Here is a 20,347-nt window from a genome sequence, read left to right as displayed (position 1 = left end):
CCAAAAAAAATTAGATTTCCTATTTTATAGTTTTTCTATGTTTTTTCAAAAAAATAGTTGAAATAAATAAATAAAAAGACAAAACTACGGTCTAAAGCCGCTTGGGGGGTATTTGATTGGTTTTGGAAAACTCAACAGGTAGAAAATTTGATTTTATAGTTTGGAGGGTGAAATAGTCCATCCTCAATAGTTTGGGAGAGGGGTATGTAGACATTTTCCTTTCAACTCTAGCATGGTAGATGTAAAAACTGAGTCAATATTTAGAAGATGGGAATAGAAAACATAGAAATGAAAAAAGGTAGAAATGTAATGTATTCCCTTCATTCTAAATTATAAGTTATTTTAAATTTTTGTTCTTCTATTTTGCTATGTATTTAAACATATTATTTATCTAGATGCATAGTAAAATAGATATATCAAAAAAGTGAAAGAGAAAGTAATATATAAAATAAAAAATATATGAATCCAAAAGATGAATGTGTAAAATTTGCTTTGGATTGCAGAAAAGTATGTTATTATTTTCCGATCGAACAAGCAAATAGTCGTTATACACACTAGCTGTTGTACAAACTAGGCTCATTGCCTTTTGGAAATTCTTGCTGCTATATAGCAAGACGCAGAAATAACACTATATTACACGCTGCAAGTTACGCTTTCTACACACTTACCATTCTATCACTAAAAACACACACACATACCATTCTATCAACCATTCAATAGGTGCTGCCGAGAGTGACCTAGCCTTTCCACCGATACAGATGCTTTGCCATAATAAACTTCTCCGGCGGATGCTTTGGCCGCCGGTTGGTTCGTTGGCAGATGCTTTGCCGCCATTTGGTTTGTTGGCGGATGCTTTACCGTTGTTTGGTTCGTTGACTAATGCTTTGTCGTCGTTTGTGTTGACGGCCATGAGTTGTTGCGTTGCAGGCACAATTCTAGGTCTTGGGTGTTGAGGATAGTCACACTCTCTTTGTGTCTTTTATTGTTCCTATGTTTATTCCAGATTACTCACTATTATCTTAGTGACTTGTAACCTGCGCTACGACAGTTCTCTCATAGCTGACTTATAATTCACTCCTCTTGATGAAAACGTGCTATATCCCCCGGTTGTGAAAAAATAGGAGTAAAGCTAATAGCTTTTCTTTAGAAGCTGTCTATCTAGTACTCGCATGTTTTACTAGCGCCGGGCACTTCTTTTCTCCATATCTTCTTCGTCCTCCCGACACTTTGCCGTCGCCCACCACGCTACCGCGGTGCGGTACGTAGGGTCTCCTGAGAGATCCACCGCCACGTCCGTGAAACTCCGACGAGACCTTACCGTGCCCACGGCAGCCTCCTTCTTTCCCGTCCTAATGCCACCGTCATGGCCATAGACGCCCCACTAGGGGCGGATCTACATGGAGATTGGGTGTGGTTGTACCCGTGCAAAAATAAAATAATAATAATTATGACCATATTTTTAACATATTCGCACCCTCATAATAAAATTCTATGCACCTAAATCAAACACCCCCTCATATTAGCTCTAACTTCATCCCGACCCTGCCTTGACTTGGCCCAACTGCCTCCTACGCCGCTAAAACCCTAACCACCGTCCTCCTGGCATCTCCATCGTCACCATCCGGCCGATATGTCTTCCCCAAGCCCCTTATGAGCCCGCCGGAGCTAGGAGAGAAGAGGGAAAGAGACGGGGAAAATGAAAGGGAGAGGGAGAGAAATCAAGTGTTGAGAGAGAATCACATTCGAGTTTCATTTAGCATTTTTCTTTCTTTACTAGGTTAATGCCCGTACGTTGTTACGGGTTTTAAAATCCACATAGAGCTCTATGTTTCTTCATTGTTATTTTATTTTTTCTGTATATATTCTTCCTTTTTCATTTCTTTTCAGTTTTCATTTTTCAATTTTATTTTATTTCCTATCCTATCCTTTCCTTATTCTTTTCTTGTTTTAATTTTACCTTTTATTTTCTTTTTCTTTTGGTTTTAGTTTTATTGTTCTTCCTTGCTTCTATTTGTTTTTTTTTCTTTTTAGATTTTCTATGTTTCTTCATTCTTTATTTTATATTTTATTTTCTTTTAATCTTATTTTTACCCTTATTTAAATTATTCATTAATTTTATTTGCTCTATGCACTTTTTATTATTTGTTAATTATGTTTGTTTTTATGTTTTTTTCTTATTAATTTTATTTTTTATTTTTATTTTATATGTATATGTGATATTTATGTAGTATATATTTAGTGTTCTATGTTGTGTTATGTCATATTTACGTAGTATATATGTGATGTTCTATGATGTTTCTTACGGTGTTCACTTAGTATACATGTAATCTATAATAGATGTGATGTTCTATAACATATTTAATGATGTTCTATGATGTATTTAGTGATGTTAATATTCTATAAATATATTTATGATATTTGAAAAGTAACCCTTTGACATTATTTGAAATTTTTCTCCATTTTGTGTTTTTATTTTTTTCTTATGCTTTTTACTCTAGATTATTATTATTATTTTTATTTATGTCATGTATTTATGTATTTTTATGTATATTGTAATATCAGTTTCATAAACCTAAAACCAAAATACTATTCTTCTAAATCGATAACATTTTTTTACAAAGACAGAACATTGCCTGTTGAACCTAGAATATTGTTTCTACTTAATAAATGAAAATATTTTATCTTTATAAGATAAATATTCATTAATAAAATTTTATCTAAATATATCCATGTGTGATCTTGTTTTGAAGGATTTGTTATAAAAAATTTAATGGTGCAATCAGAATTTAATTTATATCTCTAGTTTAGGAGTTATGACTTTTTTAATTCGCTAAAACAATTTTGCATGCATAGGTGAGTGGGGCCTAGGTTGATGGGATAACGTGTCATTTCGCAGTAAAAAAGACCACCGAAGGGATGGAAATTGTGGATGAGTCCTCTCTATAATTTTTAGTTATAGAGATAAATATTCATTAATAAAATTTTATCTAAATATATCCTCTTGTTTTGAAGGATTTGTTATGAGAAATTTAATGGTGCAATCAGAATTTAATTTATATCTTCGGTTTAAAAGTTATGACTTTTTTAAATTTCCTAAAACAATTTTGCATGCATGGGTGAGTGGGGCCTAGATTGATGGGATAACATATCATGGCTAAAAGGATGGAAGTTGTGGCTTCACAATAGATGTGGTAGATAAGTCCTTTTTATAATTTTTAGTTGTAGAGATTTGTGCCAACCATTACGAAGGAGACTTCCTATAGATAGAGTTTTTTTTTATCTCTGTCGGGAAGGTTACGTCAAAAATGGATGTGCCGATTCAAGACGGGACCTATGAACCCTCGGGGAAATGCAAGACCAACCAAGACGAGCAAAGCACGGCGAGAGAGGGCCGACCCTCATCCCCTTGTCATCCCCACACGGCCACGGGCGCATCGAATGAAAGCTATTCACATTCATTGCGTTCGTCATCATGAAATCCATGGCGCAGTCACGCCATCATCCCCGCCGCGGTCGCGCCCGCGCGTACCAACCCACCCCGCTTCTCCCCTCCCCGACTCCCCGTCCTTTTCACCAAGGTTCCATCCTCCGCGCGGCACCCGTGACCCCCGTCCGCGGCCGCTCCCGTTGTCCCCGCCGCCGGCTGACCAATTCCACCATTCGGCTCCACGTTTCTTTTCGAAATAACTAGTCCGATTCCATATATTTCGAATCGATTCCGTCGTCACGCTCACGCGGCAGCACCGCTCACCCCCCGCGCCGGTCGCGTCCAGTCCACCACCGCTGGGCCTCCGCGCAATTCCACCGGCAAAAGCAGTGTGGAGTACCGACTAGAGAGGAGAGTCTCGGACCCGCCGCACCCCCGAACCCTACGCTACGCTGCGGGGAGCTCTCACGTCGCGCTCGCGCTCGCGCCTGCCCATGGACCGCCTCGCAGACGGCCTCGCCGCGGCATCCCTCTCCGACACGGCGGACCAGAGCGCCGCCGCCGCCGCCGCAGGTGTGCCTAGCGCCGATTACCTCCGCAGCGTCATGCGCGCCGTCGAGGGCGCCGAGGCCACCATGCGCAGCCAGGTAACTGCTTCATCCCCCGCTCTTCCCTTCCTTGCGTCTCGTCGAATTCCATCGCTTCACCTCTAACCCACACCAGTTTCGGTTCGTTTGTTACCAAAATGTAATTAATAAATAAATAGATACCAGCTTATTTTGATTTTTTTTCGTTTGGTTTTATTCCATTTCAGATGGAAGAGAATAACCGGCTCAAGGAAGAGCTGATGAGGAAAACACAACAGTTACAGAGGATGGTAAGTCTGTTTCTATTCCATGCAGAATTTAAATCCTTTTAGTATTACCAGAGGAAATATTCTTCACACCATGAGCTCGTTCTACCATTTCCATCCTAGTTCAAGGATGTCATGTACCTTCCCTGCTACCTACGTTTTTGTTTTGGATTTATGCCCACAGAAAATTGTTAGTGGCAAAGCTTAGGATGAAATCTGTTAAGTTCCGTTCGAGGTGACTGGTGTTACCATGTTGTCTTTTACCGAAACAGTCTTCTTGGTCAGCTTGCAACACCATGGAGGCAATAGTACTGGGGCTCTATTCCACGAAATTGGTGTAAAGGACCGAGATACTTTTGGTGGATGCGCCTAGAATACGTTATAAGAAGTTAAGAACATGCACGTTTGCGCTTTATTTAATTGGTGTAGAGGACCTAGATACTTTTGGTGGATGCGCCTAGAATACGTTGTAAGCCTGCACGTTTGTGCTTTATTTCCTTGAAATGAAGCTGGGGAGACTTTTTCTCTTAAAAAAAGTTGGTGGAAAGGAGCAACCGAGCAACACAGTCGAGCATTTTTTACCACAATTTTTTTAGATGCGTTACTTGCATTGACTAGACTACTAGTGCTTTCGATATGTTTATGTTTCTGTTTCAAACATACCAATAGATATGTCTTTTTTGAAAACATTGTCTCTGTAGCGTGTGCTGTAATCAGCTTTGGCAGCTTGTCTCATTGCATCATTATGAAAAACCACAACTCTAGCTTGACATATAGCATCTAGAATTGTACTTCTATGGCATATTTGTGGGCATCAAGTTGTTATTTTGGATTGTGCTTCCTTTTTTTTTTCAGAGGGAAGATGCTACATCCCAAAGTCCATTGAGTGGATTAGATCAAGAGCGAAATTCTGTTTCTAATAAAATGGATGGCTCCAACTCTTCAGTAAATCCTCAAAGTAGCTTGATCCATCGTCAGAATGGAAGTTTTGAAAGTAGGGAGCCTCTGACTCAGGAAAGCTTGAAACAAAAATACATTGACAGTCCCCAGGCAAATGGAGCATTTAAAAGATCATTAGGAGAACAGACTGCTGTTGATAGTGGTGGCCCATCACAATTCTCTACTCCCTCATCTCGGTCCCTTTCTCCAAATAGGTATAGTAGCACATGTCTACGTTTCTGTCTTGGGATGGTATTTTAGTTGCCTTATATATTGATATACAAGGTTCATTACAGGCATAAAAAAGATGGAGAATATGATTCTAGGTTATTACCAGTTTCAGAGATGAACTCGAACATATCCTGGAAGCAGGTAAATTAGTTCTTGTTCAGCGCCATCTGCAATTCTGCATACCTATGATATGATGTTCCTAACAATGATAGGTTCTACACAGGACCTTACTGTTAAGGTCAAAGAAGGGGAAGAAGAGATTGCACAATTAAGAAAGCATCTTGCTGATTACTCTGTGAAGGTAAAACATTTTTCGCACGTAAAGGCCACTTTACTGTATTTTCCTTCTTGAGCTTCTGTTGACCACAAATAACTCCTGACAGGAAGCGCAGATACTCGATGATAAATACAAGTTGGAAAAACGGATTGCTTATATGCGTATGGTAAGGGATGTTCATTCTCTCGAAAGTGAATAGTTACTTGTAGTGTGTTTATCATCTCATCTTAATAGTTTTTTTCAGGCATTTGACCAGCAGCAGCAAGATTTGATTGATGCAGCGTCAAAAGCTTTGTCATACCGGCAAGACATTATTGAGGAAAACATCCGTCTCACATACGCGTTGCAGGTAGCTTTCATGCGCTATATGATGGATTTAGACAATGTATAATTGTATCTTCGTTTGTGACTCAGCTCACAGTCGGAATATCAAATATGCACAAGCTTGATGCTTCTTATGCATGTTTTCCATCTTAATTAAAACATCCCGCTTATTTAAAATATCCTTAAATGTGTATGATCATAGCATGACTTCTGTTGTAGCATGAAAAAAATTGTTCTGTTGCCAAAAGTCTGAATGTTCAATTTCAGTGCTTACTTGAGCTTGTACCATAGAATCGGCTCAAATTTTAAGTCAGAATGTAACGCATTCTTTATTTGTATAGCCAAATGCCCAAATCTTTATTGCAGTAGCTGAAGATATTTATGAACACGTGATTGCTTGTAGCTCCTTGACACAAGTGTTTGACATAGGGATTCTTTGTGTTCTCTGTCCTTAGTACCGAAGGTAGCTGCCCTAGTTTAGCTCTGCTGCCCACCTCAGGCATGGTCCGTTCTGTGTTTCCTTTTGTACAGAGTTTTTGGTGTTTTTTCTGTTAATAAAAGTTTAGAAGAACTGAGAAGAAGCACAGGAAGGGACTCAATTCTCTAATTATCCTAGGTGCTTGGATTATATTGAAGCATAAGAATGCTTGCGTCTTTGAGGGTGCTTCTGCATTTGTTAATGCCATTCTAAGGGAATTCAAGGATGAGCATAGCCTTCTGGTGCATGGCCGGAGCTAAGAATCTACAAGGTCTAGAGCTTAGTGGTAAAGTTTAATGTGGTGGTCGAGTCCTTTTTTTTTTGTTTTCAAGGTGATCATGTAATTTAATATAACCACCTCATATTTGGTCCCTGTATGAGATGTGTGTGATGTATGGGGTCCTTTCTTTTCTGTCTAATACAAAGAAGCGCAGCTCTCTTGCGTTTTTGGGAAATATTTTTTACAGTGGGCCCTACCCTGCTGTATTTTCCGCTAAAAAAAGTACTGAAGATAGACTGAATTCCAAATGATTTCTATTGAACAACCGTGTTTTACTATTTCATCTTGACCACCAGGTACGATAATTCATTGCCATGATTGTGCCTCAATTATAAAAACATTATACATTGAGATATCACCATAACATGTACTAGGTTCTAGATTTAGATTTGGCTTGTACATTTATGCTGTGTGCTTGAGTCGTTTCTTATGGAAATTGTTTTTCAATACCCCAGCCTGTTAATATTAATGTTGGCCCATCTATTCCTAGGTCCTAGTACAATGGGTTTTGTCTGGTATGAAAAGTTAAGAAATGTTAGGGACCAGCTTATAAGCCCTCGCATTCCAAACATAGCAACCCCTAGTGAACACTTGTACATGAAACTAGGATGAAAGTGTAAGATAAAGAGGTGCTTTCCATACACATGCTTGGGTTGGTTGTTATTAATGTTGATGTAAGTTTGTCTTGACATTAATAATATCAGTTTATCTCATGGTGTGTTCATTGTTTGTATTTAGTAATAAAAAAGATGGAAACGATCCTAAATGTTACTTATGTTACTGTCCAGGCAGCCCAACAAGAAAGATCAATTTTCATATCTTCTTTGCTCCCCCTTCTATCTGAATATGATGACCTCCAGCCTTCAGTTCTCGATGCTCAGTCAATTGTTAGTAATTTAAAGGTATGCTCTGTTTTCTTGTATGTGCTATGGCAAGAGTACTGTCATTTAGCATGCATCGGAATTCATACTACTTTATTATTGGATTTCAAGGGAGAATAAGGTAAAAAGATAAAATGATTTTAAGTGCTACACATTTTCTATTCCCTGTATGAAGTATTCAACAAACATAGCATGCCATGCGTTAATCATATACAAAACAATCTGAGATCAATTAAAATTTTATTACCTGCGACCAAATTGTTTCTACATTATATCTAATATAATTCAATTGAATCCAGTATCTGAACTAATCATTTTCTAACATTTTCACCTTTCCCTGTAGGTTTTGTTTAAGCATTTGCAGGAGCGACTTATTGTTACCGAGGTGAGCCACACTAAACTACCAAAGATTTGCATTTATACAAAATGGCATACCGTACCAGTAGTGAGCTTGTCATGTTTTCTGCACTTAGTACCGATATTTTTCTTACAGAACTTTGAAGTTGCCTTGTATGCAAACTTGGATGGTGCAGGACAGATTAAGGGAGTCTCGGTACCAGATTACTCCATGGCATACTGAATTGTCGCATAATACCAGCAATCCTGTATCTACTGATCCTCCTGCTGGAAAAGCATTGGTGACTACAGTATGATATGACTCTTAGTATATACACATTCTTCCATTACTCTGTCAAGTTTTAACACACGGTCATGTGCTTCCTACAACTTCTTTGCTTTCTCAGAGCAAACACAGCCTTGATATTGTCCCCCAGACAGTGTATCCTCACATACAATCCCCAATGTCTTCCCCTGTTCAAGCTAGAGGTGATTGGGGTGCATTCAGTAACAAAAACCGTCAAGATATTTCAAATGAGGTTCCTACAAGAAGTGCTGGACATGATGACATGGGAGGGACCTCTCTTTCAAGCAGGTAGCATCTCTTGTAGGAGTCTAAAATAATGTACCTTACTAACTTGCTTCTCTTCTTGAGCATGCTATACATACCTACAGCTATGAACACTTCTTGAGTAGCTGACATTTTTTTTATCAAATTTTCCTTCCCCCCTTCATATTGTTGTTTCACTATTTTCGATAACATTAACTTTACCTACAGCTATAAACACTTCTTGAGTGGCTGACATATTTTTTATCAAATTTTCCTTTCCCCCTTCATATTGTTGTTTCACTATTTTCGATAACATTAACTTTTCTTATTAAATATTTAGGAAACCATTTTGCGTGTGTTGTGTGAGTTGTGTTTTGGTGTCTTGTAAGTGTTGGGTTCTTATACCCTCTTTCTTCTTAATACAATGATGAGACGCAGATCTCCTGCGTTTTTCCGTGATAAAAAATGACTAGAATGCTAATATGATTTTTTTATGATTTTCAGAAACCAATATAGGACTGATGTTCCTACTCAAGTATCTCAAGGTCCTTCCCATGCTGTTCATTTTGACTTTGAGACTCAGAGTCAAGACCCACCATTCAAGGGTCTTAGCAGAAATGATGTACTGGATGGTTCAGAGAGTGCTGAAACCCAAAATACACAAGAACCTTCTACTCAATGGGGTCCAGGGGACTCATCTAATTTGGTATCTGGCCTTGAGGATGCAAACCCTTCATATCCTTATCTTCCTACAGTTCTTGAGGAGCCTGGTTCTTCTTTCTCTGAAGGTAATTACTATTGAATTAAGTCTGTATTGACAGTATTGTTTAACACTACATTCATCTGATAATATTAATAGATGCCTATTATGAACATACAGCTGCAGAGGATGATCCATTGCCAGGGATAGAAGGGCTTCGAATCACAGGTGAACCTTTTCCTGGACGAGAACTTCAAGCAAGTGGATACCCCACCAATGGTACCACAACTTGTAATTTTGAGGTGTGCTTGACTTCTTGACTTCTTGTTAATCCACACTCCGAGTAGCGAAATGATTTTTCAAACCCATCACTTAAAATTGTGAGTTCCAAATGTTCAATATGATTTCACTTCTCGCAAATGATTTTGCCTGCAGTGGGTGCGCCATTTAGAAGATGGCTCCGTAAATTTCATAGAAGGTACCCTTTCTCTTCTTTTTTTGTGCTGATACATTAACCCAGAGCTTATGTTCTGTGACCGAGTTACCTAAAACTCGGATGTGATGATGCCTCATAAAGTTGTTTGTAATTATATTTTTGTTGATGTAGGAGCAAAGCAGCCTAGCTATGTCGTTACTGCTGATGACGTGGACACTTTACTTGCCATTGAAGTCCAGCCCCTAGATGATAGGAAAAGAAAGGTACTTATCTTGTCATATGCTCGATCTTTGTTCTACAATGCTGTACTTCTTTCCAAACATAATTGTTGCAATAGAATGCAATAGTATCACGAGAAATGCTCTAACATAGGAAGTAGGTCTCAGAGAAAGGGACCTTACTGCAATTTCAGCTCTTAATCCCATCAACATGAGTAAAAGGCACATAAATGAGAAAATACCAAAAAAGAATTACCTGATCACTTTTGCCATTGAAGTCAATACAGTGTCCCTGCCTTTGCAACTAACCAAACTAGCCATATGTTTCGGGTGCGTTGTATTTCTATAAATTCTTAATGCAATGATATCTCCTGTAGTCTTGTGTATTCAAGGAAAAAAAGGCAGGGATGAGATGGCATGTTCGCCTTCTTTAGTGCCTCTGAACAACCAGATACAATTCCTTTTTTACCCTCTCATATTCTGCTGTGCTCTTAACATAGAGGCGGTAGCAAACCAAGCTAATCACTCAACAATTCAAAACCGATCCACATAGCTAACAGCTGCAAATCAAACCAAACCAAATGAACTCAAACCAAATGATAAACTTGGGGTGCCCTGGCCAATTGCGCTCACGGCGCTGTGAATTTTTACGAACACCCTTTTCTTGCTCACATAGGTCTTGCTGACACAATTATTTACAACAAATACCATTGTTTTTGTTTTCCCATTCACTTCAGAGCAGAATGCAAATATGATTTGGGCCAAAATCGTGTCTGCAATTTCTTTACAAAGTGAATCATTTGATTATCCTTTATTTTAGGTAATTTACTTATCTAGCATAGTCAATGCTCCACATGTCTTGCCAAGAGACATGCTTTTCACATTTGGTGGCGTGACAAAGATTTTCATGGGAGTAATTTTGTTTTCATGTGGGACTCTTTTTCTGGAAAAATATTACTTAAAAACTAAATTGAGTTTGTTAGAATATGAAATTTATGTTCGTCATAACTCTAGGGGTGTAATGAAGGTTTTGCAGTCAATGTTACATAAGCATTCTGATATTTGATATCTGGGTTATTGGATTTTTTTTCTCAAATCTGCAGGAGAGCTGTGTGTCTGCATATCATTGCATTAAAAAGGATAGAGAAATATTTACAAGAACACACACACAACATCACACTAAAAGCTTAGATAACCAACACACCCATTACATCAACCAACCTGACCAAAACTACCAGGAGCGACCTCTAGGTGAAGCTGCACTAAACCCTCTTGGCATAGCCAAACACTAAAGGTGTCCCTCTTCAAACAAAATTCCTCAAAACTGCCTGGACACTGGGTGCATAACCATTGAACACAATCATTTCTATGCTTCCAAATCATTCAAGCACCTAAAGTGATCAGTGATTTCAATCCTCGCATCCAAAAACCTGGACCAAAGCATTGATCCTCAGCCACCAATCGCAGAAATTCTCATCCTCAACCTGTGGAGAGGTCTGGCAGTCCAAAATGAAGAAACAGATAGTAGAAAACCTGCCTAGAGAATATACAGTTTGTCAGAAGATGTTATATCGTACTTGCTTTTGATCACACAGTGTACAGTTTACAGTGAGCCGGATGAGGCTAGCCCCCCTTTGGCAAGTCTGTCAGCCGTCAGCCGTCCAACATCTATTATGCACTGCTAACCAAAGGAAAATTTGGCACTTCTTAGGTGCCCAAGATTTCCAAATAATTTTGCATGGCCCAGATTGTATAGCACCATTAAAGAGGTCCTTACATACCAACTTAGTGGAATACTGTCCATTCTCCGTGAACCTCCAATGGTGCCCACTGCCCAATTGCTCATCCTGTATATCCAGATGTAACTGCACTTCAGTTAGGAGGTCCCAAATATCAAGACATTTAGAGAGGACTGCAACAGTGAGACCACCTCTAATGTCCTGACCTGTTATCTGTCAACGCCTCTCTCACAGTATGTCTATTCTCTCTTCTCTTTGGAATGGGAGAAAAAGACACAAGGAGCCAAACCAGCAATGGACATCTCTTCCAGCCAATTAAAATGGAATTGCGATCACCAACAACAGAAACCATGGTGACTGAGAAGAAGGCCCTGACCGAAGCATGAACTTGGATAGGGAAAGAGGGCCATGACATGTCAGGTTGGGTTTTGGCTAACCAAAGCCATTGCATCCTCAAGGCCCATGCAAAGGATTTAAGATCATGAATACCATATTCTCCAAGCTACTTGAGACGACAAACTCTATGCCATGTGATCAAACAATGTCCACCGTTTGCCTCTTTTCTTCCTCTCAAAAAAAGCCACAGTGAATTTCTGCAGAAATGATTGGTGATTGTTCTGTTAAAATTTGTTTCTTTACCATCACCAATATACTATGTCAAGTGAGTTAATATATGCTGCAACTTAAAATGCTTTTAGAAAATTGATTCCCTACTATAAATTCTGCTGTTAATACTTCTAGAAAACTTCTGTTGCAGGGAGACTTTATCAAGGTTTATGCTAACGACCAGAGAAAAATTTCATGTGGTGAGTTTTTGGTAACAGTGAACTGTGATTATGTTATTTCCATTTACACATCAGTTTTTCTCATAGAAAGTGCAAATTGAGGAACTTAAACATCTGAGATAACTAGGAGAATACCCCGCGCGTTGCTGCAGGAATTTCAGATAATTTAAAAAGAAATTAGATTATTTATATTTATAGTTATATGAATGAAATTATCTTAAATTAATTTTGTTGAATGATTTGACACATCAATATAGACAGCTAAATGCATGTTAGTAGATGAAGTGATAACTATCATAATTACATGTCCTAGTTGGCTATAATTGCAAGTTTTAGTGGATTGTTGATGTGGATAGCTTGCATGTTGAGAGAAATCTCTAGTGAGGTTTAGCTTTATAAGAGTATAAGATAAGATAAGATGTGGTACTTCCTTAGCACTTTTCTTAGACCAGCTCTAGTAGAAGACAATTTTGGTGTGCGGTCTAACACTGGCTGAGTTCATGTATATTAATCCAATGTGCTGATCCAGTTGATCTGTGTTAAAACTATGACAACTAGTGGTGTATTGGCCATTGTGCAAAAACTTGGAGACCTCACCATCACTATGTTTGAAGAGTGGCTAAAGAGACTATTTGATCTCCTTGTATTTCTTAATTCCCACGAACAGTGGTATTTATGGTTTTTTATTTTTATTTTTATTATTAGCAAACCATATCTGCAACTATGTAATGCTCCTTCTGTCTTTTTTTATAATAAGGTGTGACTTAACTTGGCATTGTTTCTTAGCTGGATTTTGACCATAATTTTCTCTAGTAGTATCGCTGCTAGTAGAAAATCGTAAACATAGGAATGCACATTCAAATATGAATCAAGTTGTACCACTTGTGTCAGCGAACTTGTTATAGTTAGAATAAATGTTGATCAGAAGTTACTAAGTTTGAATTTTGAAATGTATGCATGCCTTATAATTTTGGATTGAGGGAGTACCTAGTACCTATATATTTTTCGAGAAAAAAACCCTAATACCTACTCCCTCCATCCCAAATTGTAAGTCGTTTGACTTTTTTTACCCCAAGTTTGACCACTCGTCTTATTCAAAAAAATTGTGCAAATCTATAACTCTTATAAAGCTAAACCCCACTAGATGAATTCTCTCTTCATGCAAAGTGTCCACATCATTCCCCACTAGGTGATCCACTAAATATTTTATCTCTTCATGCAATATGTCCACATCATTCTCCACTAAGTCCATGTCATTGCATATTAATTATAAAAAAATAACCATGTCATCTATATCATGTGAAATACTTTAAATCTTTAATATATTCACATACAAGTCATGTACATACATTATTTGTTTCATCACCAATTAATTCCTCTATAATATAACCAAATATTAGTTTTTTGTTTTATTAGCTTAGCAATTTTTTACTAGATCTAATACAATAAAATACATGCAAGTCAAATTCATATGTGTACATACATAATAGACAAAATACCGCATAGTAGTGCTATGTGTATAATGATTTATTTTTAAGAAAATTCCGCAGCAACGCGCGGGGAATTCACCTAGTATAGTCAAATTTTAAGTCAATTTTGAAGAACTTTTATTAATAAACCAATACACAACAAAAAAAAAGTGATATTTTGTACAAAACTTTGAATAAGACGAGTGGTCAAACTTGATATTAAAAAAGTCAAACGACTTACAATTTGGGATGGATTGAGTATATGCTAGATAATAGGTTTTATAGTAGCTGCATTGCATAATCTGTTTCAAGAATTTGAGTAACCATCTTTGATGCAGATCCTGAAACGAAGGAGCTTATTAAGAGAACCCTTGAAATTGGGCATGTGACCTACGAAGTCCAAGTCCAACTGCCTGTATGATCTGTCATTTGCAATTACACATTCACTCATCAATTCTTAATTTCTTATTACTTTCTTCTGATGTCACACAACTATCTGAACTATTAAATTCCCCAACAGCAGGTCAGATTTTTAGACATATGGGAACCAGCTGTTTTGGCAATAAAGAGGGAGGGTTACAGCATTAAATGTAATGGACAGCGTGGTGTTGTTATCACAGAGAAGTTTCAGCAAGGCACTGCTGTATGTCACTACTTTTTAGCATACTTTATTTCAGGATCTGGAGTGCTGTATATTATTGTGCTTTAATTTTGCAATAATAATTTAGTTTAGTTTTAACCAGTGTTGTACAGAGAGGCATCCACGTTGGCACTATCTTCATAAGGCTGCATATCCCATGAAAACCGGACAAGTGTTGGAAACTTGAAAACTCATTAAAAACAGATTTTGGTCGCATGGAAAAAATTGAAACTTGGAACAGCCATAGACGATATATGTTGCAAAGAGATTCAAAATTGTTTCTTTTTTGAAAATTTCATACAAAAATGACAAACTTCGGGTGCATGTGCACTAGGTGACATTTGCCATCTAGTGCATATACACCTGAAATTTGTCATATTTTGCACTTGAAGTTTCTAGTCTGACACCTTGTTTGCCTTTCAACTGTGTCTTTGAAATTGCTTCCATTTCACATAATTGATCTAACATGTGCATACATATTGTATGTTTATGAAGCGTGCCTTACAAATCTTGTAATTCCCTATCCAGATTCATATTCCATATGGGCATCCAACAGAGTTCTTGATTACATCTGCTGCATCTGCTGATGGTGTCAGTTATAATCTGAAGCCAGTAGAAAATACACTGTGAGTACCAAATGAGGCCTCTGTCTGCTGCTTTTATTAACAGCAGTCTTTGTACATTCATACTCCCTCCGCTCCAAATTATAAGTCGTTTGACTTTTTTGGTATATCCATTTTGCTCTGCATCTATATATAATAATATGTCTAGATACATAACAAAATAGATGAACCAAAAATGTCAAAGCGACTTATAAGTTGGAACGGAGGGAGTATTTCGCTAAATATATTAGCAGCAGCGATCTCTGCTATTGTCTTAAAAATAACATACGCCATCACTTCTTTAAATGACACTGTTGAAATTCACTTTTGTATGTTTTGTACTTCCTCCGTCCCAAATTATAAGTCATTCCAAGAATCTTGGAGAGTCAAAGTTTTTCAAATTTGACCAAATTTATATAACAAAATAATAACATTTTTGGTACCAACCAAGTATCATTAGATTCTTTGTTAGTTATATTTTCATAGTGTACCTATTTTATGACATAAATCTTTATATTTCTCTCTATATTTTTGGTCAAACTTGAAAATGTTTTGACTCTCCAAGATTTTTGGAATGACTTATAATTTGGAACGGAGGGAGTACTATTGAAAGTATGGCAGTCTGGGACGCTATACCCCCAGATTATGGAAACATTGCCATTAAAAATAATGGGCTTTTAATTAAGATATCCCAAATTTCATTCAGAACCAAGTACTGTGCCCTGGGCTCTCGGAGTACTCTACTAGATAATCCCTTTATGCTTTAAGTTGACTATTGCTATTTTAGAGGAATTTTGATACTATGTTGACATAAATCATTTACGACTTATCTTGCTTCATGTTCTAACTTTGCAGGTTGCGGGATACCATTGTTCTAGTATTAAGGTTGTTCAAAAATATGGTACGAAACATTTTCTTGTACAAGACAGCATATTAGTGACCCCTTTATTGCTAATCCTCATTTTTTTGAATGTCATTGCTAATCCTCATTCAACAACAATAACTAGTATCAAGAGCTTATGACTTATTGAGTAATATTTGATGATGAAAAAAGTTGATTACCATCCTTGAACTTTGGCCTCCATTTGATTTGAACACTGAACTATAAAATTTTCCACTTCACAACCTAAAAAAAACCTCAATTTTGTTTAAAGATTATGAATAGAACTGCATGTATTCGCATTAAGAAGAAACTCAGTTCCATCTAGACCATTATGGCATTAGTGCTTACCAATGCCTCAACTCGGGTAACACATAGCTATCTCCTAAACTCATTCACATGGTGTCCGAGTTAGCCAGCATGGCAGCAATCACCCATTTTGGTGCTATGTGGGCACTTAGTCAGAAAACAACTACCTTTTGTGTGCCTGTCTCTGTGTGAGGTGGACAGACTTAGATTGCAAATGGGACAGTTCTAGCTCTAGAGTTAACAGTTGAAAAACTAACTGGTGCCAGAGTTCAGGTTGAACAGTAGTGGTACTTGTCCTAAAATTATTAGCATGTTTGATGGCACCGCACAACATTCACCTCTTCTCTAAAACACTACCAGCAGTGAACTATAAAACTATTGACTTACTGAGTTCCTGTTAGTGTGTTCTGTATGATTGACTGTGCTAGTTGACTTGTATGCTGTTACCATTTCTGAAGTTCTGAATACCTTTTAAGTTCGGTCACCAAAAGCCACTGTTGTGTTGCCTCTTATGTCATTTTGAATACCATGAGATTCATGTTGATCTTGTAGGTCCGGTAGAACCTGCGGCATGACAGTTATGTTGTATCTTGGTTAATACTGGCAAATATACCATTTAAATAGACTTTTTTTTGTGGAGGAAGACACCCAGAGAGTGCCTCATCTGATATTTATCAAATAAATTGTTCTTTTAATCATCACAGATGGTGTCTTGGAAGCTCCATCATGTGATCAAAATGCCACTGCGTGTTGTTCCTGAACCTACATGTTTTCAGAGAATTTGTTCTCAGTGTAGAGTGCATTACTGTATTTACCATACAAATGATGACCTGGTGCGCATGTGCTTCCAGGATCACCCCCTTGTGTCATCCACTATTTAGGGCTAATTTGGAAGCAAGGGGGAGGCACATCCAGGGATGGAAAACCCTCCATGAAGAACTAGATGGTTATTAAAATTATTTCCCCATGGATTTCCCACCCTGGAAAAAGTCAGGGATCCCAAGGAGATTTTGAGTTTCCAAATTAACCCTTAAAGAAATGGGGAAAAAACATGGCGAGCTGATGATGATATTGAACTGGTGCATCATGTGTGCATTTATATCTGCCTGCTGTTTCAACACTAACGTGAAATGTCTACCTTTTGCAGGCTCTTGAGAGGAGAAGAGGAAGAAAGAAGGGTCTTTTCTTCAAGTAGTTTCAGCTATATTATACTTGTTTATATGCTTCTTCTAATGTATGTAGCATTTTGGTTGATTGGCAGTGGTGCATAAGTGGTGTTTTATTCAGTGTAAAAATTCTAAACGATTTTGCTGTAAAACAAACCAAAATACCAACTACACATGTTAATATTTCATGCCCCCTCAGAAGAGCTAGAGTTCTGCCATTACGAGTGCAGCTGTGCCTTTGGCTTCCAAATTATGAGTTCAATAGTGTAATTGTGCGAAAAAGAATTTGGAGTGCACCGCGGTGGCCTCTGCCTGGCTGCACCTGCGGCCTGATGGATTAGCACATACTTCATGAAGATGCTCTGTAATAAAATTGGCAGCGTGGACGTGAGGTCCCGGTTCACGCCCGAGTAATAACTAGGATCTGTAAATTTGCTCGGACGAGTGGTCCAGGTCTGCGAATTGGTTCCTGACGTGACACTGATTACGCCAGAATGGACCGGTACAAATAGGTATGCGCACTGTTCAGAATCCTGTGGTGCGTTCGGTGCTGTTCAGTCTCTCTTTTGCGCGTGTTATACGGACCGGTGAGCCATATCCGTCCCAGTTTCTTTCACATATACCATGTGTGTCACTTTGTGGCGCGTTCCCTTCCAGACTTTCCGACACATTTAGGCGCACAGTATAGTGACTGTTGACTGTTGAGCACATAGTATGAAGTCATCTGACGAATAGTAGGGCCTTGTTTAGATACACCCAAAACTTTACAAGATTTCCCATCATATCAAATCTCACGGTACATGCATGAAACATTAAATATAGATAAAAAAAATAACTAATTGCACAGTTTACTTGTAAATCACGAGACGAATCTTTTAAGCCTAGTTGCTCCATGATTGGATAATGTTTGTCAAATAAAAACGAAAATGCTACAGTGTCAAAATCCAAAAAGTTTTTAGATCCAACGAATGGCTGACTTTTGAGCACAGAATGTGAAGTCATTTGACGAATAGTAAAGGTTAGAACGGAAAGCCTACTGTTCCGTGTTTTTACTTGTTATCATGCTGAAAAGAAATACTACCTCCGTGAGAATATAAATATAAGGTTACCGAGTCAAATTATTTTCATACTTGATCAGAACCTGTAAAAATATCAATGCCTATGATACTAAACAGATGCCATTATATTCATCATGAAATATTATTCTTATAGTACATTTATCTGGTGTCATAAATACTGTACTTTTTTCTACAAATTTAGTTAATTTTAGCTAATTTGACTAAGGTTAGAACATGAATTGCATTCGGTAGTGGATGGATCGGTGGTAGTCTGTCAACATCGGTCGTCACACTGATGAAGGACATGGTGCTTTCTTCTCTAATTATTCCAACTGTTTGCAGGCATGGGCTTGGACAGCGTGAAGACTGAAGAAGCTTCATGGAGGAGACAGCCACGTTGATGTAAAGTCCTCGGCTGGTCGCAGCAGTCTACATACCAAAGAGGACGAGCGTAATTAAGGGGGTGTTTGGTTTGAGTGGTAAAGTTTAATAGGTTCGTCTTATTTGAAAATTAGTATTTAATTATGGACTAATTAGGCTTAAAAGATTCGTCTCTTAAATTACTCTTCAGCTGTGCTTTTAGTTTTGTAAATAGTCTATATTTAGTACTTTATGTATGTGTCTAAATATTCGATATGACAGGCGGTAAAGTTTAACAGTGCAAACCAAACACCCCCTCTCATTTCTCTCAAAAAAAAGAGTGGTTCTCATCTCCTAATCCTGTCACATCGGATGTTTAACACTAATTCAAAGTATTAAACATAGACTAATTACAAAGCTAATTGCATAGATTAAAATTAATTTACGAGACGAAACTATTAAGCCTAATTAGTTAATGATTTGAAATGTGGTGCTACAGTAATCATATGCTACTAATGGATTAATTAGACTTAATAGACTCGTCTCGCAAATCAGTCATGGTTTTTGTAATTAGGTCCGAACACTCAATATATATGATGCCCTCCTAAACTTTAGATCTAAACACCCACTTAAAACCTAATCCATCAGGAAGAAGAGAGCATAGGCAGTACCTACTGGAGTATACATGTTCTCTTTTCTTTTCAGCCGTATTTTTTCTACCAACTAGCAGTGTTTTTCTCTCACAATAAATCAACCAACAGTAATTTCAGCAGCCAATAGTAATTTCAGCCTTAACTTTTCAGACCAGCGAACAGTCAAGCAGGGTAGACGAGCAGCAGTGAAAAAAAGCTATCTATAGCGATCGAGAGTGTACGATTTATAGTCTTTTCTGTCTGGGAAGAAATTTGGATTAATAGAGATGGAAAGCATTGTCAAGGGAAGGAATAGATTGGTGACAGAGCCAAATGGCGCGGATCCATTCGAACCGAAGAAAATGGTAGGTCCATTCTGATGGAGTTGTCTCCTTCATTTTTTTAAAAAAAATGAAGCAACCTATAACATTCACATGCTATTATAGAAAAATATATGAACATGCATAGTATATGCAAGTTTAGCTTTTCATGAAAAGCTACCTTAGGTCTTGTTTAGTTCCTGAAGGGAAAAATTTCGTAACACTGTAGCACTTTTGTTTGTTTGTGGTAATTATTGTCCAACCATAGAGTAACTAAGCTCAAAAGATTTGTCTCGTCAATTTCGACCAAACTATGCAATTAATTTTTATTTTTATTTATATTTAATACTCCATGCATGCGTCTAAAGATTCGATGTGACAGAGAATCTTGAAAAATTTTGGGTTTTTAAGTGGAACTAAACAAGGCCTTATCACTCTCTTCTATAAGCTACCAGCT

The 20,347-nt window shown here is 37.7% G+C and overlaps 1 protein-coding gene across 3 annotated transcripts; it reads left to right on the top strand.

Moving 5' to 3' along the window:
- LOC8072148 lies at positions 3,497-17,770 on the top strand. 3 transcript variants are annotated; one of them, XM_021457064.1, is made up of 21 exons: positions 3,497-4,074; positions 4,242-4,304; positions 5,136-5,434; positions 5,516-5,591; positions 5,674-5,751; positions 5,834-5,893; positions 5,972-6,076; positions 7,598-7,711; positions 8,034-8,075; positions 8,224-8,337; positions 8,434-8,621; positions 9,081-9,364; positions 9,457-9,578; positions 9,712-9,754; positions 9,884-9,975; positions 12,427-12,475; positions 14,262-14,338; positions 14,447-14,566; positions 15,092-15,189; positions 16,021-16,066; positions 17,502-17,770. In XM_021457064.1, the coding sequence occupies exons 1-21, from the start codon at positions 3,922-3,924 to the stop codon at positions 17,547-17,549; spliced, it is 2,271 nt and encodes a 756-aa protein (XP_021312739.1). In that variant the 5' UTR covers positions 3,497-3,921; the 3' UTR covers positions 17,550-17,770. The 3 variants fall into 3 exon arrangements, with proteins under 3 accessions (XP_021312739.1, XP_002457515.1, XP_021312738.1); XM_002457470.2 differs by having other exon boundaries at positions 3,498-4,074; positions 8,224-8,328; positions 14,444-14,566; XM_021457063.1 differs by having other exon boundaries at positions 3,501-4,074; positions 14,444-14,566.

The sequence above is a fragment of the Sorghum bicolor genome, chromosome 3 (assembly GCF_000003195.3).
Source record: "Sorghum bicolor cultivar BTx623 chromosome 3, Sorghum_bicolor_NCBIv3, whole genome shotgun sequence".
In the NCBI taxonomy this organism is placed as follows: Eukaryota; Viridiplantae; Streptophyta; class Magnoliopsida; order Poales; family Poaceae; genus Sorghum; species Sorghum bicolor.
Note: the sequence above shows the minus strand (reverse complement) of the source record. Positions and strands in the feature narration are given on the sequence as shown.